The sequence below is a fragment of the Limanda limanda genome, chromosome 14 (genome assembly GCF_963576545.1).
Source record: "Limanda limanda chromosome 14, fLimLim1.1, whole genome shotgun sequence".
Lineage (NCBI taxonomy): Eukaryota > Metazoa > Chordata > Actinopteri > Pleuronectiformes > Pleuronectidae > Limanda > Limanda limanda.
The window spans coordinates 19,904,282-19,919,713 of NC_083649.1; the positions used below are offsets into that span (position 1 = coordinate 19,904,282).

At 41.2% G+C, this 15,432-nt stretch overlaps 1 protein-coding gene across 1 annotated transcript; it reads left to right on the top strand.

Moving 5' to 3' along the window:
• The first annotated feature begins 3,821 nt into the window (after positions 1 to 3,821).
• On the top strand, positions 3,822 to 13,870 carry adssl (adenylosuccinate synthase, like). The gene is made up of 13 exons (XM_061085566.1): positions 3,822 to 4,070; positions 4,559 to 4,661; positions 5,698 to 5,766; positions 6,330 to 6,380; positions 6,476 to 6,542; positions 6,672 to 6,779; positions 9,041 to 9,122; positions 9,525 to 9,651; positions 9,751 to 9,905; positions 11,097 to 11,221; positions 11,432 to 11,529; positions 12,674 to 12,823; positions 12,934 to 13,870. Exons 1-13 carry the CDS (start codon positions 3,843 to 3,845, stop codon positions 12,984 to 12,986), a joined length of 1,416 nt encoding a protein of 471 aa, XP_060941549.1. The 5' UTR covers positions 3,822 to 3,842; the 3' UTR covers positions 12,987 to 13,870.
• The last annotated feature ends 1,562 nt before the right edge of the window (positions 13,871 to 15,432 follow it).

A 15,432-nucleotide genomic window follows, 5' to 3' on the forward strand; every position in this document is an offset into this window, starting at 1 on the left:
TTAATCGACAAAGTCCACAACTACTTTTTAATGATTTCTTTCCATTATAATTGTTTATAAATGTACAAGGTAAGCATCAATTAGTAAAATGTGTTGTTTTTTTTAAATGACTGAGTAAGATAAAGTGTAATTGTGGTGAAAAATTAGTGTTCTGACCTAGAAGAGGCAGGAAGTAGATGATGCCCTTTGATTGGTCCATTCAGCAGAATAAAAACCAATCAGGTATGACCACAGGGCCTCGGCGGCTAATCATTTAATTGCTTTATTGTCCTGTTTTTCCTGTGCACAGTTTTACTACCAGACAAAGTCTACCCACTTATCACCCTGCAAGTTGAACCAGACAAAAAAGAAATGTTTGACAGACTTTCAAAAAGAAACACGACCAGGGTCAATCTAATCGCACCCATTTTTTCGTAATCATGAGGACGAGTGTCAGAAAAAGCAGGACGTGTGAGGCCCTGCAGGTACACAGGTCGGACACACCCATCTACTCACATATCGGAAAGCCTCCCTCATGTTGACAGCGACCATAAAATCTGCGTTATCTCCACAGGCCTTGGCCCTTTGGTCGGGCTGTTGGAAAAGAGTGTGGGCGATGATGCTGACTCCTCAGGCAATAAAACTGGGAGGAGGAAACCTGCCGGGGTCAAAGTCACCTGCGAGTGGAGACTCCTCATGTACTAAAGCAACCGCCTCCGAGTCCAGATCCTGAGTTAACCTCGGTGCTTCTCCTCTCTCGCCTCAGGTACCTTCTCCACACCCGCACCGAACCGCCTGGAGGAAAACGGTGAGTGGGACCACGGGACCTGGAGTCAAAGTGGAGATGCCGCAGTTTGTCCTCAGCCTTAATTGTGGTGCTTTTGCTGTATGTAACAGCAACTCCATGTGGAAGTCATGTGTGTGTTCCAGTGGAGATGGTGTTACCTGCAGAGAGCCGCCGAACACGACGTGAGGATTTTCCTGTTCTTTTCTTCTCTTGGCTAATTCTTTGTTTTACGGAATGAGCCTCACTGTTAAAGTGTTTTGACTCATGTTGAAGTAGCCGAGGAGCAACGGGGCACAAGGTGATGACCTATGAATTGACAGCCAGTGATTGTAACCTCTGCCTGTCAGTTCTGTAGGCCACTGCTGCGTTCTCCCTTAACCTGCACAGATTCACACAGAAAGAAGGTCTTGGACTCATGGAGCCGGTGCATCTGTGGCTTTGACACAAATTGCAATTGTTTTTGCAGCATCTTCAATAAATAATTAAAACCTGAATGTGTTGCTTTGTGTTTGAACGAGTCTGTCATTTGTACTACTTTGCTATGTGCAGGATTAATGTGCCAAATAAAGTAAATTTTATGTATCACACATGATTACAAATTATATGTTTACCTCAAACAGCTTTTTTAACATGTTTGTTGGTATAGTATAAACGGTAAGTTACCTCGGAAAAAACTTTAACTGATGTCATGTTTGTGGATTCATGACAGAATTTGTGATTCAAAGAAAGTGAATGGGGTGAAAAGGTGATGACATCGTCCTCACACAGACGTCTATGTTCTATTTATGATATTTTACATCAACGTTACTCATTTTACTCAAATGTGAAAATTATCGTATACATTGATAATAAATACATGAAACAAGAAGACTGATTTATTAATTTATCTTTTTTTGATATATGATGTTGCAGTATGTTATGTTGTGTGCTCGTAACAAAAATCTGGGATGAAATCATGAAATCATGAACTAATGGCACTCAGCACGTACCTCCTTAAATACAATCAAGCTAGACCAAAATGAATACAATCCTATGTAACTCTCCCTAAACATACTGAATTATTTATTAACAAATTCACAAAAATGTGAAAACACAGCGGTCTCCCAGTGCTAAAAAAAGTGAAACAAAATTCCTGGCTCCACTCCCTTAATCTAATCCAATGTGATTTCTTCCTGGGGCTATATTCCACCAAGTTTCAATGAAATCTGTTGGGTAGTTGCATAATCCTGCAAATACAGAAACAGCAATAAAAACACAACCTCCTCTGTGGAGGTGATGACACTTCCTGAAACCTGAAGTCCACGTTTCACTTCATTCAGTTCACCGCACAATAAATCTGTGATTCAAAACATGTCACAAGTTTGCTGGACAGTTAAATCTTACTGAGGATTGATGATAAGTAGAAAAAATAGTCTCTTCAGCTAATTTGATCATTTCATTGAGCAATGACCACACTGCTGGCAGTTCTTCTGCTTATGTGATCAATGCTTTACCATAATGATTTAGACACAGCAAAGATGTTTTTTCACCTGGGACCGGGGGAGGTGAAATGGGCGGTCCGCCTGTCTGAGGGTGTTGCTCAGTGGATTAGGGGCTGGAGGTGGTGGAAACGTTCAACTACATTAACACCACAAATCTTAAGTATGGTATTCATATTCAAGCAAATTACAACTTAAACTACAGACTTTCTGACTAAACAAGTTGAAACAAAACAAAGATGAGACAGAAGGGAGGTGGTGGACTGAGACAGTGTTTAGCAGCAGGTGCACTCTGTGTGATTCTGTTTGCTGTGCCCTACTTTAATGCAATTTATTAGTGGAAAAAAAGTAACAAGCTTGGACCTGGAATGAAGGGGGGCTTGCGAACAAGTTCTGCCTTTGCTGCCACCTAGCGGTCAACAGGATCACTGTGATGCAGTATTGAATCAGTGATTTGTTTTGTTGAACTCTGAAAGGCCTGAAGCTTCGTACTGGTTGTGGTCAGTGTGAGATTAATGTTAGACAATATAGTTATAGACACAGCACCACTTTACAGGAAAGGGCCATGAGGCTGTTATAATAATGCACAGCTTCCTGGGGCCAAAACTGTCAAGTATACCGGGTAGGTTTTTACCCGTGTCTGTTTGTTTGTTTATGAGCAAGATTACACAAACACAACTGACTGGATTTCCATGAAACTTGACAGAAGGATGCAGTATTAGTCAAGAAAGAACCCATAATATATTGGTGCAGATCTGGATCCGTGGGAGGATCAAGGAATTTGAGATTTTGTAAAATTTAACTGATTTCCCCCAATCATGATTTTTTTAAAAAAAAGGCAGTTTAGGGAACTGATATCTATGTGTGAAATGTGGTGCTGCTTGGTTGAGTTGAATTAGACTGTTGGGACATGATGGGGGTTTGTGCTCTTCTTATTGCTCTGATTTCCTCCTCTGATGGATCCAGTGGACATTTAGGCTAAAAACATGCTGTAGATAATCTAGTTTTGAGTAGAATTTGAGTTTCGGGGCTTGTGGACATTTGGATGACTCCACAGGAACACTATGGAGGCATGTTGTGTTTTTTTATGTTTAAAGAAGTGGTCACCAGTTGCTTCAATTGTATTGGATTTGGCTGCAACGCTGTTTACCCCTGAGAGAGGTGTTCTGTGGACTCAAACACATCACCCACTCCTCCATCAGCTTAGTGGTGAGTAGATATTGAGTGAATTAAAAAAACGTCAGTGAACTATCCCTTTAATGTTTTCTCGCAGACCCAACACTGTGACCCACACTCCAGCCCAGTAGGTGGCGGTACTGCGCCTTAAACGTCAGGGGGCCACCCGCAAAACTATGGCCACCCGCCTTTAAACCATAGACTGTATATATCATAGATATATATAAAGTGTTTATATCTATGGTATATATATATATATATATATATATATAGAGAGAGCTTTAAACAAAAGGAGGAGAGTGAAGAGGAAACGCTGTCACCTAGCGGCGGAGCGGCCGATGAGCACTTCCCGTGACGCAGAGAAACGCGGTAAAACGGTATTCCGCCCCCCCCCCCCTCATCCTCCTCAGCAGCACAGCAGCATGGCGTCGTCCGACAGCACCATGAGCGCGAACGGCCAGAGACAGAACGGGGAGCCGGAGGTGAAGCGGCCACGGGAGAGCGCCCTGCAGCCGGACCCGTCGCTGCGCATCCACCGCGAGCCGCAGAACAAAGTCACCGTGGTGCTCGGGGCGCAGTGGGGCGACGAGGGCAAAGGGAAAGTGGTGGACCTGCTCGCCATGGACGCGGACATCGTCTGCAGGTGTCAGGTGACGGAAGCACTCGCTCTCTCTCTCTCTCTCGCTGTTTTTAAAATGTCCGCTGAACGTAGCGGAGGCTCCGCGGGAGAGTCTTTGCCGCCGTGAAGCATTCGTAACCTGCCTGTGACGTCAACAACCTTGTTTGACCTCCCGGATGTGGAACTATGGTGTTAGCACAGGATGCTAGCCCGCATCCGGCTGCTACGTGTTATGATAACTGTAAATCACCTGTGTAAACACCGACCATCGTGTGAAGTCGGTGTGACGTGACGTGACGTCAGAAAGCAGCCAGTGTTTTTCCCTCTGCAGCGTCAACCACGTGACACCGAACACAGGCGTGTTGTCTGGGGGCCACCTGCACAACGGTGTTCACGTCGTGTGTTGTGTAAGAGCAGGACGTGTGTGCGGCTGTGCTCGGTGGTTGTGTGTTTCTGCAGCGTTGTGGGTCACAGACACAGATCTGACTGGTGTCTGTGTTTACTGGTCCCTGTGTGCAGGGGGGCAACAATGCAGGTCACACGGTGGTGGTGGACTCGGTGGAGTACGACTTCCACCTGCTGCCCAGCGGAGTGCTCAACAAGAAGGCGGTCTCCTTCATCGGTAACACACCATGCATGAGCCCAGTAACACAATAACATGGGAACAGATGGTCATTATCAGCGCAGACTTGAAAGCAGCAGCCGCAGATAGTCGTGTCAGTTGTTGAGGAAGTGTCAGTGTTTTATGGTAACAGTTAGATATATTCAGTAGACACATACAGGTACCTATTATTAATGAAATACTCCAATCTATAATCTGCTGCCCTATTCTCCATCCTGTCTTCCTGAAACTTAAAGTACATTCGCTGTATTGAATCTGATCCAGCAGGTTCCACTTTATTGTAATTTTGTTATCTAATATTTAGTCCACACCATTTAATAATCAGAGGGGGTAGATTTGTGCTGGACTCATAACCCTAATACGTATATATTTTGGACACTTCAACTGTTGCACAACTTATCAGAGCACAAAGGAACCACCAGCCAATAATATCGTGTTCAAACACGCCATCAAAATCAGAAGCTCACCAATAACGCAGAGGCAGCTGGTTTATCTGGTTGTGGATAAGATTATTTCCTCTGTACTTCTCTGTAGCATTGTAGTAATAGCTAACATTGCACATAACCCTGAAAGCTGACTATGTTCTTGGGTCCAGAGTATGAAATAGATCATTGTTGGAATGACGATTGCAGGCACAGCAACATGTAACATTAATGCAACACACATACGTGTGAGTCTGGTGTTATTAACACAAACACCTCCCAGAATAACAGTGTACTCAAACAGCACCACAGACTACATCCTCCCAAATAACTTTATAGTGTTATCAGCAACTTTTTTAACCGCCTTCCAAATTGCAAGTATTTCTTAATTTTCCATTTCCTCTTTTTGGTGGTGAGGTTTTTCTCACTGCCATAGAGACAGGACACATTTGAGGAACTGTTGTTTAAGTGATGGGGATCAAGATTGCTTGTGTTATATAAATAAAACTTCAGGGAAAACATTAACAGTATATAACTCATAAGGCCTATTTTACATTCAATGCATTAAACAATTTACCATCAGGATTTTTAAAGGTTGCATTTTTGCATCACAGGAAACGGAGTGGTGATCCACCTACCTGGTCTGTTTGAGGAGGCTGAGAAGAACCTGCAGAAAGGCAAAGGTAAGGAGAGGTGCAGTGGTAGCAACATGTGTGGTGTCACAGACATAAAAACTGATTTTAACAGACGCTTTTATATTTATTAGAATGCAGTCATTCGAAGAGTCAGTCGAGATGCAGGACCAATCACTTGATGTTTAAAATATTTCTGAGCGGGTGTTCTAGAGGCTTGGGAACTCGCTGAAACTCACGTGATCAAAAGTTTAAAATAAGACTTAACAATGTGCATTATTTGGCCAAATTATCTGTTCAGATCAATCTCTAGTCTGAAAAAAAAACCATGACTGTCTGGAGGGTGAATTGGACACCAAATTTACCAATTGTCCTCTAGTGTGGGGCCGGCATTAGTTAGTACAAGATCAGATCAGCAATATTATCAAATGTATTAGTCAATTTGTGGAAAGTCATAACAGTAGAGGAGTGGTGTGTTTGGAATTGTCTCATGTAAAACTTTATTAGTGAGAACATGGTGTATTGTGGTGACTAATACCACCCAGATAAATGAGGTGGAAGACAATTTGTTGTTTTGTAAACATGTGATGAGCTATTTTTTGTTTTTGTTGCAGGATTACAAGGTTGGGAGGAGCGATTAAAAATTTCTGATCGTGCCCACATTGGTGAGTTAGCATTTTCTCATGTGAAGCGATTGAATTGAATGTGAATAAGATTTGTCACCTTATTGACTGCCCCAACCCCCCTATTCTACCTCTAGTGTTCAACTTCCATCAAGCTGTCGATGGAATCCAGGAGCAGCAGCGGCAGCAACAAGAAGGGAAAAAGTAATGTTTAACTCTTAATTTGTGTGAAACGTTAAGTATAATGTTCTCGACAACAGTGTTCTCAACTGTGAGTAACTTTTTTTCTGTTAAATAAATAGAAAATTATATTTGTCTTTGTTTGATCTCCAGTTTGGGAACCACAAAAAAGGGTATCGGTCCTGCTTACTCCTCCAAAGCAGCTCGGAATGGTCTGCGAATCTGTGACCTCGTCTCAGATTTCAAGGCTTTTGAAGACAAGTGAGTATTTTCATTTCATTTTTATCATCTTCATTATTAGGGTTAGGGTTATAAAGTTTTCACTCTTTAAATGTTTCCTGAGCATTTGTGGTCTAAGATGGGATGAGGTACTATAACACATAAGCACTGAAAGTAAGAATGCAATTGTTGGAGTCGGTTGCTCCGGACTTTCTCCAAAGTTTCTCCAATCTAGTTAAAACTCTGGAAAATGTCAGCAGGAGATCCCTCCAGGGGATTCCCTGCAAGTGAGTGAGCATGTTGATGACGTTTCCAACATGTTAGTAACGCATTAAAGAAACTATACCAGGGTTTCCCCCAGAAAACTTGCTAAGCCTGGGGGGGGGGGGGGTGTTGTTGAGTCTTATACTCTAAACATGTTGCACTTTGTTTAATATGCACACCTAACTTTTTTATTTTGATAAGGGGTTAAATAGATACTTTGATATCTTTTTGAGTTGCACTGCTGACTTAACTTATAAGCCCTCTTTTTTATTTATTTTTATCACGTTGGAGTTGCTAGTTTAAACCTACAGTTTTGCACTTTAATATTTGAGCCTTTGTTTACATTTTGTTTTGTGCTGCATTATATGGTGACATACAGTTTGTTGTTATCAAAATAAAATTAACTGAATTGAAATGGTCAATTTGATTTTTTGGGAGGAAAATTAATCGTTTAGATTAATCGATAAAATAGTCGTCAGATTAATCGATAGAAAAATAGTCGTTAGTGGCAGCCCTACTTAATATTAAAAAAAATTCAAGTTTGCTGTGAACATAGCAGTCAGGCCTCTTATTTCAGAAACAATGAACCGTAACAGTTTGGTTACCAATAAAAGATAAGCGTACTACTTCTTTGCTTTCAGCCAGCTACTCAAACAGACAAGCAACAAACAAACAAAATACACAGGCAAGTGTCGGCCTACTTTGAAATAAATTAAACACAGAACTTTGTAGGGCTATTTGAGTCCTCCTCATATTTGTGGAAAATGTATGAAATAAGAAGTACCCCATTTTTAAATAAATAAAACCAAATAGCTGCAGCCTAATCGTGTAACGGACTAGGTTTATGTTTATGTTCGGTTTTGACTTATGTTCAGTAAAACACTGTGTTGAAGGAGCGTTCTGATGTCTGAGGATCAGTGAAGGCGACGTATGTTCAGTAAAACACTGTGTTAAAGGAGCATTCTGTTGTCCGAGGGTCAGTGATGGCGTCTGGGTGGGACATGTGACTGTTTGGACCAATAGGATGGTTGCTTGGGGATCGGGGCCATGTCTGATCGGGGCTCAATGAGGAAGTGAAGTGTTGTTGATGTGCGCGAGTGACAGATTTTTTTTTTTTTTTTAAATAAAAAAACCATGCGACGCTTAGCCTGGCGGGGGGGGGGAGTAAGGCCTGGCGGCCCGCCAGGCCTATACAGCACTGGGGGAAACCCTGCTATACAAATATCTGTTGGTGAATACGAGAGAGAAGCCGGATGATGACGAGTTTTGGTGATAAGGGCTGATGCCAGAGTCAATATGCTGTAAACACAACAGAATGTATACTCTATGTCCTGCCTCCCGCTTGCTGCACAACCCCTGACCTGAAAGCTCCAGAGATTTTTCTGATGTTGTGAACGTGTCTGACCTGTAGAATCTCCTGCTGTATTCTTCATTGTCTGGAGAAAGCTGGATATTGTCCAGATATTTTCCAGAGTTCATGTTTGAGAACAGCTTACGACTGTGTCAAGTTTTTATTTCAAAACCTTTTAGCTTTTTCAGATTTTAGAGGTCGGCTCCTACAGAGCATTTAGATAAAATTTTAAGAGGGGGAATTCTAGATCTGTGGGTGTGACACTAGAGTCATGAGAGATATCTTGTATCTTTTGTTCTACATAAAGTACAATAATTGTGAATATGAGCAGAGGTTAGTTTTCTTAAAGTGTAGTTTTTATTCTTTTAACAAACGCATTGCTCTGACTTTTAAGCTTCTGTACCTTCTCCTGCCAGCAGGTGGCAACACTTTGCCATGGTACATGTGAAAACTGCCGCCAGCCTGCTTTCATTGCAACATAACATCCTGTATATAATGTTATAAGGTGATGCTGTTATGGAAATGTATAGATCCTATGCTTACTCTGACCAAACCTATCCCACACTTCTAGCCCTCTAGCTTGTCTACTCGCTTAGTGACCGTGTATTTACATACAGAGGAGCTGCACATATAGACTTCAACAAGCCTCTGTAGCCAGACTGTTAAACAGACTCTGTCGTCCCTGCAGGTTTCGTATGTTGGCGGACCATTTCCTGACCATGTATCCAAAGCTCAACGTTGACGTTGACAGTGAACTGCAGCAGCTGAAGGTGAGGACAGTTCATCATGTACAGTTCATGCCAGGACTGACAAAACACACGTCTCTGTATTTTTTTACCGTGGCTCCTTTCACAGAAGATATCTTGTCATGTAGGAAGATGGATGAAAATGATGGCTTCATTCCATTTGTCTGCTGTATTGTTGGGCATTGCGAGTTTGCTGTCACACTGTCATAGTTTACCGGTGACACTTGAGTTAAATGGAGCCACCATTAATGTTATTAGTTCCACCTCTGCTTTTCCTACTTTGACCAGTGTCTACTATAAGTAATGGTCACTGTAATGCAGCTTTGAAAACGAGAGAATGCTTTCGGTTTGTGCACATTTTAGAGAACTTAAATGACATCTCTTATTGTTCATGTTTGATGAATGAATTTGTCTTTGTTTTCTCAGGGATTTACTGAGAGACTGCGCCCTCTGGTGACCGACGGGGTGTACTTCATGCACAAGGCTCTGACTGGACCCACTAAGAAGATCCTGGTGGAAGGAGCCAACGCTGCTCTGCTGGATATCGACTTTGGTGAGCAACAAGGGTTTTGTGGAATTGAGTATCAGGATGGATGGATGTTTTTTTTTTTTTTTTTGCCTACTCTAGTTAACAGATGTTTGCTTTGCTCAGGCACATATCCTTTTGTGACGTCCTCCAACTGCACCGTGGGAGGAGTATGCACCGGCCTTGGCGTGCCTCCATCGTATGTCGGCCGAGTATACGGTGTTGTCAAAGCGTACACCACCCGGGTCGGCGTTGGTGCTTTCCCAACAGAGCAGGATAACGTGAGTTGTTTTATTTTTTTTCCATTTTGCCTTTATTGGTAAGTGAAATTGGGAGGGAGAGCAGAAACGAGGAGCAGCAAAGGGTCGGTTCAGAATCGGCCACTGATCAATGATAATGAACTGTAAGATCATTAATGTTCAATCCATCACACTTGACATCTAAGGTGCTCAACAGCAGCTTTGTGTTAAATAGGGGGCAGATCACTTTCTTTAACATTGTAAGATAGGAGGTTCTGCAACATTTCCCTTGACTTCTTAAAGAGTAGCTCATGGATCTTAATTCAAACAATCAGGCACGTTTAGGGACTGATATTTAGCACTATGTGCACTTTAGTGCAGATCCCCATAAAATCCAGATCATTTGGTTTCATAAGGGCCTGTTGGGCCTCGTCAGAGAAATGCACTTCCATATCTCTTTTACACCATAATTAGCAAACGTGGTGCAACCCGCTTACAAAGCTCATTGACTCCTTGTCCTTTCCTATTGCCTGTAGAGGAGTTTGCCTTTCTTTTTTTCTTTTTCTGGTGCCTCATGTCCGACATGAACACGCTGAAAACTGAGGCGCTCTCTCACCTCCTCTTGCGAAAGTAGCACGTTCACGCGGGTGTCTCGTTTCCAATGCTACTGGCTATCGGTGCCGAAAGCTGATACAAACTTGTACTGCAGAGTCATTTGACCCTGGAGTGAATGCTGATTGAATCCATTCCCATTGAAGACAGTAACCAGGTGTTCTTGGCTGTTCCTGTTTTTTTTGACCAGTGGAAAAAGGGGGTTAAGAGAGAATTTTTTTAATTTTTATCTCAAGATGAATGCATAACACTAAAAAATCGGAAGATTCAAATTTTGTTGCAATCTGGACATTTTCTTTGCAAGAAACATGCATGAAATAAACATTCACCAAGCGTAGATAGCTTTTCCATTCAAGTAAATCTTGTGAAGACTATGAACACTGCAGCGGAAATGTTTGTACCAAAATAGTCATGTAATAAAACACTATACTGAGAGTCAGTCTTTTTATTTTATGCGCACTCTGCTGTATTCCTGCCTGTGTTGGAGTTGCACACACTCACACCTCGGCCTTCTTAAGGTTCTATTCAACACACTACCTAATTATCTCAGGGAAATACTGAAACGAATCCTAACCCTTTTTTTCCTCCAATCAGCTCACAGTGTGTTTCTTTGTGTTTCAGGAGACTGGGGTTCTGTTACAGTCCAGAGGGCGAGAGGTTGGTGTGACGACGGGCAGAAAGAGGCGCTGTGGTTGGCTGGACCTGATTTTGGTCAGATACGCCCACATGGTCAATGGCTTCTCTGCGTAAGGAACCATCACACAACTGTGGCTTCAAGTCACAATTATTTAGATTTTTTTTTTGTTATTTATTAGATAAAACAGTGTTCTCACAGTTTTCATGACTTGTCTCTTCTGTATCTTAACTTCAGACTTTTGTCTTCACCTGCTGATAGAATTGGAGTATTTGCTGTTAATTTATCAGATAATTGAACAGAGTGATTGATTTCTTTGCAGAATTGCCCTGACGAAGTTGGACATTTTGGATACACTGTCTGAGATTAAAGTGGGTGTGGCCTACAAAGTGGATGGAAAATCTCTCCCAAGTTTCCCTGGTAGGTTATTTCAGCTTCTATGTTTCATAGATCTGCTCTTTGCCTGATCATCATCATTTAGGCCACTGGCCAATATGTCACTGCTGCTTTCATTATTAACTAAAACTTGCTTGTTATTATAAGCATTATTATTAATAACTATTCTCTCTTTCTGACCACAGTCAAAACTCTTAAGGATATACAATTTTCAGTTATATCAATTTACCTTTTAATACTTTGTAATATAAAGTTTATTTGTCCACAAATGTTTTAATGGTAGAAAGCCAGTTTACTGTAAACACAGGAGAGCTACAGCATCTGTGAAAAGTGTTTTCATATTTTGAGAGCTGCCACTCACATGTGAAGGACCATACAGTGGCTTTAATGCTCTCTAATGTGTAATTCTACATGGGTCAGCTTTTCCTAGCAGGAAATGCAGCATTCAGGGTTTTTGAAAATCTATTTTGCAGCCTCTCTCTGCTCGTCGAGCCAGATGCAGCAAATTGTGTTTTCAGCTAATGAACCCGACGATGATAAAAACAACTTTGCTCAGGCTTCATGTGACACTGCAGCAGCTTCAAGCAGCACGCTCACTGAATCCAGTTTTGAATGTCTCTGCTCAGTGTACTCGATGTTTAATGAAGTGACTCTGATTTACAGAGACATTCTTCTTATAAACAGAATTATAGGACTGTTCTATTAATGCTGGTTTAATATTGCATTTATTACCAAATTTATTAAATTTGATCTTCATTCATGGATTGAAAATGGCTCTGTGTTTCAAATTGCCTTAGACAATGCTAACTCCATATAATGATATTTACATAAACATTTGAAAAAGCTGACATCCTCCATTAAAGGGCGGGCAGCAACTGCTAGTGTGTGGGATTCTGGATGGGCTGCACTCATTTTCAAATCTATGCTGAAACTAAACCCCTAAACCCCCACATCATATACCAATCAGAGATTTTCCTCATCCTCTCCTGCCCCTCGGCTTATGGGCTACGTTCCACATTAATGTCATCCTTGCATGTGTGTGGACCGGGCATACAAGTCATTTTCCCAGCATGTTGTTTTCACCATCGTCTTGGTGAATCATTAACAGTGAATCAAAACAAAAGCATCTCCTATGTCACTCAGTGTTATTGATGTTCCTGTGTTGCAGCCAACATGGACGTTTTGACGCGGGTGGTTGTGGACTACGAGACGCTGCCCGGCTGGGAATGCTGCACCGAGGCGGCTCGGAGCTTCGAGGAGCTGCCGACACAGGCACAAAACTACATTTGCTTCATCGAGAACTTCCTGCAAGTGCCAGGTCCGTAAAGAGACACTTATCATAAATAGAGAATCTCCGGCCAAAGTTTTCTTAACGTTGCCAAACCTGCCACTCACCTCTGTTTCTGTTCTTCTCTTCTCTCATTTCAGTGAAGTGGGTCGGAGTCGGCAAGTCCAGAGAGAGCATGATCAAACTGTTTTGATCCATCTCCAGTTCCTTCGCATGTAGTCCTCCTCTCAACCACAGCTCCGATAACTTCAGGTATTGAAAGGATGACCAGAGGAATTAAAAATGAAAACATGATCCTAAAGGAAATAATTTCACCAGCAAGGCTATGTGTCAAACGTTTAGTCGCTGCTTGTGCATCACATTTACAGTCATCCTTCGTAGATATAATTTATGCATTCCACATAGTGTTTTCTATATTTATTAGGATGTTCATTTTTAAAAACCTGGTGCAAGTGGTTCAAATGGTCACGATTCCATTCCCCAGTCAAAAGGACAGGTTTTTTTTTTTTTAGCCTTTGAAGCTAATTAACCTTAACTGACCTTAATCCGTTCGCCATGTTAATTCTTTTTTTTTTACATATATTTCAAAAAAAGATGTAGGAGCTGACGTGTTCAGGAGTGTCAAAATAAAGCCAGAAATTATTTTTAGATATTGTGAAGAGATGGGAGAATTGTTGAAAGCCATGCAATCAGTATAGTTGTGAACTTTTCTATTGAACAGTTTTAAAACTTAAAGAACATAAAATGCATCTGGGCTGTTAAGTTTATAATCGTATATTCATGATTGTTAGAATGAACATTGTGCTTTTTAAATAATCCTCAAGGGATAATTCAACGTAAACGAGCTTGAGTTTAAATGCAAAAGTTTTTCCTGATAACTGAGGGGAAATAAGAAGACATTCCTCATCCGCACAAAGACATTGGTGTGTGTTTGTGTGTTGATGTAAAAAAAACTGTGGACAGTAACGGACCAGAGCACCTCTCAATATGACATTTCAACTCATGTCAATAAAGCAAAAGACTCTTGTTGAGCTTTATTATTATGCTATTACCAATAAAAGGAAACTAACATGTAAAGCTTCATGAAGTCCTTCTTTATAATTGTTTTGCCTAAACAGTGTGAACAACATGTTTTTGAGAAGGTAATTAAATCAAACAGGAATTCCTCAACAAAAGGATGAACTGATTGAATTTGGTGGTCAAAGGTCACGGTTGCTTCACAAAAACATCTTCTTGGCCTCTTTCGAACATGATATCTCGAGTCTACCTTTAGGGGGTTTCTTTGGGTTTTGCCCAGTTGACTCCGAAATGAACTGATTCGATTTCAAAGGTCACAGCGACATCGTGATATTGTGAATGCAATATGGCAAAAACACCTGAAGAGAGTTTTATTAAATCTCACAAAAACATCCACTTGAGGCGATCTCAAAAAGTGTTACAGCATTTGGCTCCAAATATTGAGCAGAGGGCTTCGAGGTGTTGACCAATCTGCACCACTGTTTACATTCAAGTAAATGTTTTATCCAGGCTGAAGTGGCCCAGGACAGCAGGAAGAACTGATAGAAAAAACAAGTGGCACTGGCAAAGTTTACTGTGACCTGACATGCATTCCTCTCTCGGAATGGATATCTCAGGAACTCCTAAAGGGAATTTCTTCCGATTTGGCACAAACGTTGACTTGAACTGAAGGATGTGAAGCCTCTCTTCTACACTCTGCTCACAGCACATTTCTGCCCTGTTTGAGATTCTCTTCCCACCTCCCTTTGGGGAATAAAACTGCCTATAGCTTTAAATACGATGTCTGTGTTCAGTGTGTAAACAACAAATGAATAAGGAACTTGTAGGTGTGTTTTGGTAAAACCTTCAAGTGTTTTTATCTTTGGAGTAAAACAATAACAGATGCAGCAGTAACTAAGTTCATAAGTAATCAAAGGAAACTGACTAAACACTCTTCACTTCCTTTCCATGTATGGCCACCATAACAGGAGGCTTTATGTTTCTCTGTAAATGAAAAGCTGTTAAGCTGGTATAAGATAAGGGTCATTTATTAGTCCCACAATGGGGGAATTGTTACAGAAGCAAAAAGGGAATAGTGAAATGCACTGTAATAGTAATATATGCAAAAATAGAATATAAACAAGGAACCATGAAAATAAGAGTAATATTGGACTGCAAGTGATTGTCTTTACAACGCATGACAAACCTTTTTATCAGCCTCCTGGATTCCTGGGTAAAAACGGTCTATAACTGAAAACAGCATATATATAACTGGTAATTATTTACTATAATCCTACATGTCAGTGTGATGATGCTTCACATTTCATCCAAGCATACACAATGGCTTTTATTAAGTCTCTGTAGAAGCAACCATCGTATATTGTGAGTCTGGAAAAAAGGGTGTGTGGAGACAAAGTGCACTGGTTGGTTGGGCAGGGAGGTTACTACATTTGCCATGCCTTGAGAGAATCCTTTCAAATTTCGCACAAATACTAACTTTGAGTCACAGATAAACGGATTTTATTTTCGTTGTCAAAGGTCAATGTCACCATGGCCTCACAGAAAAAAAATGTCTTCATGATATCTCAACTCTGCCTTTGGGGAATTTTGAAAGATGAACTGATTCGATTTCCGAGGTCAAA

Excerpts from the sequence above, each read along its gene's own strand:
- adssl (XM_061085566.1), top strand. The coding sequence starts at position 3,843 with ATGGCGTCGTCCGACAGCACCATGAGCGCGAACGGCCAGAGACAGAAC. Across the intron at positions 4,662-5,697 it reads GAAGGCGGTCTCCTTCATCG|GAAACGGAGTGGTGATCCAC; the intron begins GTAACACACCAT and ends TTTGCATCACAG. Across the intron at positions 9,652-9,750 it reads TCTGCTGGATATCGACTTTG|GCACATATCCTTTTGTGACG; the intron begins GTGAGCAACAAG and ends TGCTTTGCTCAG.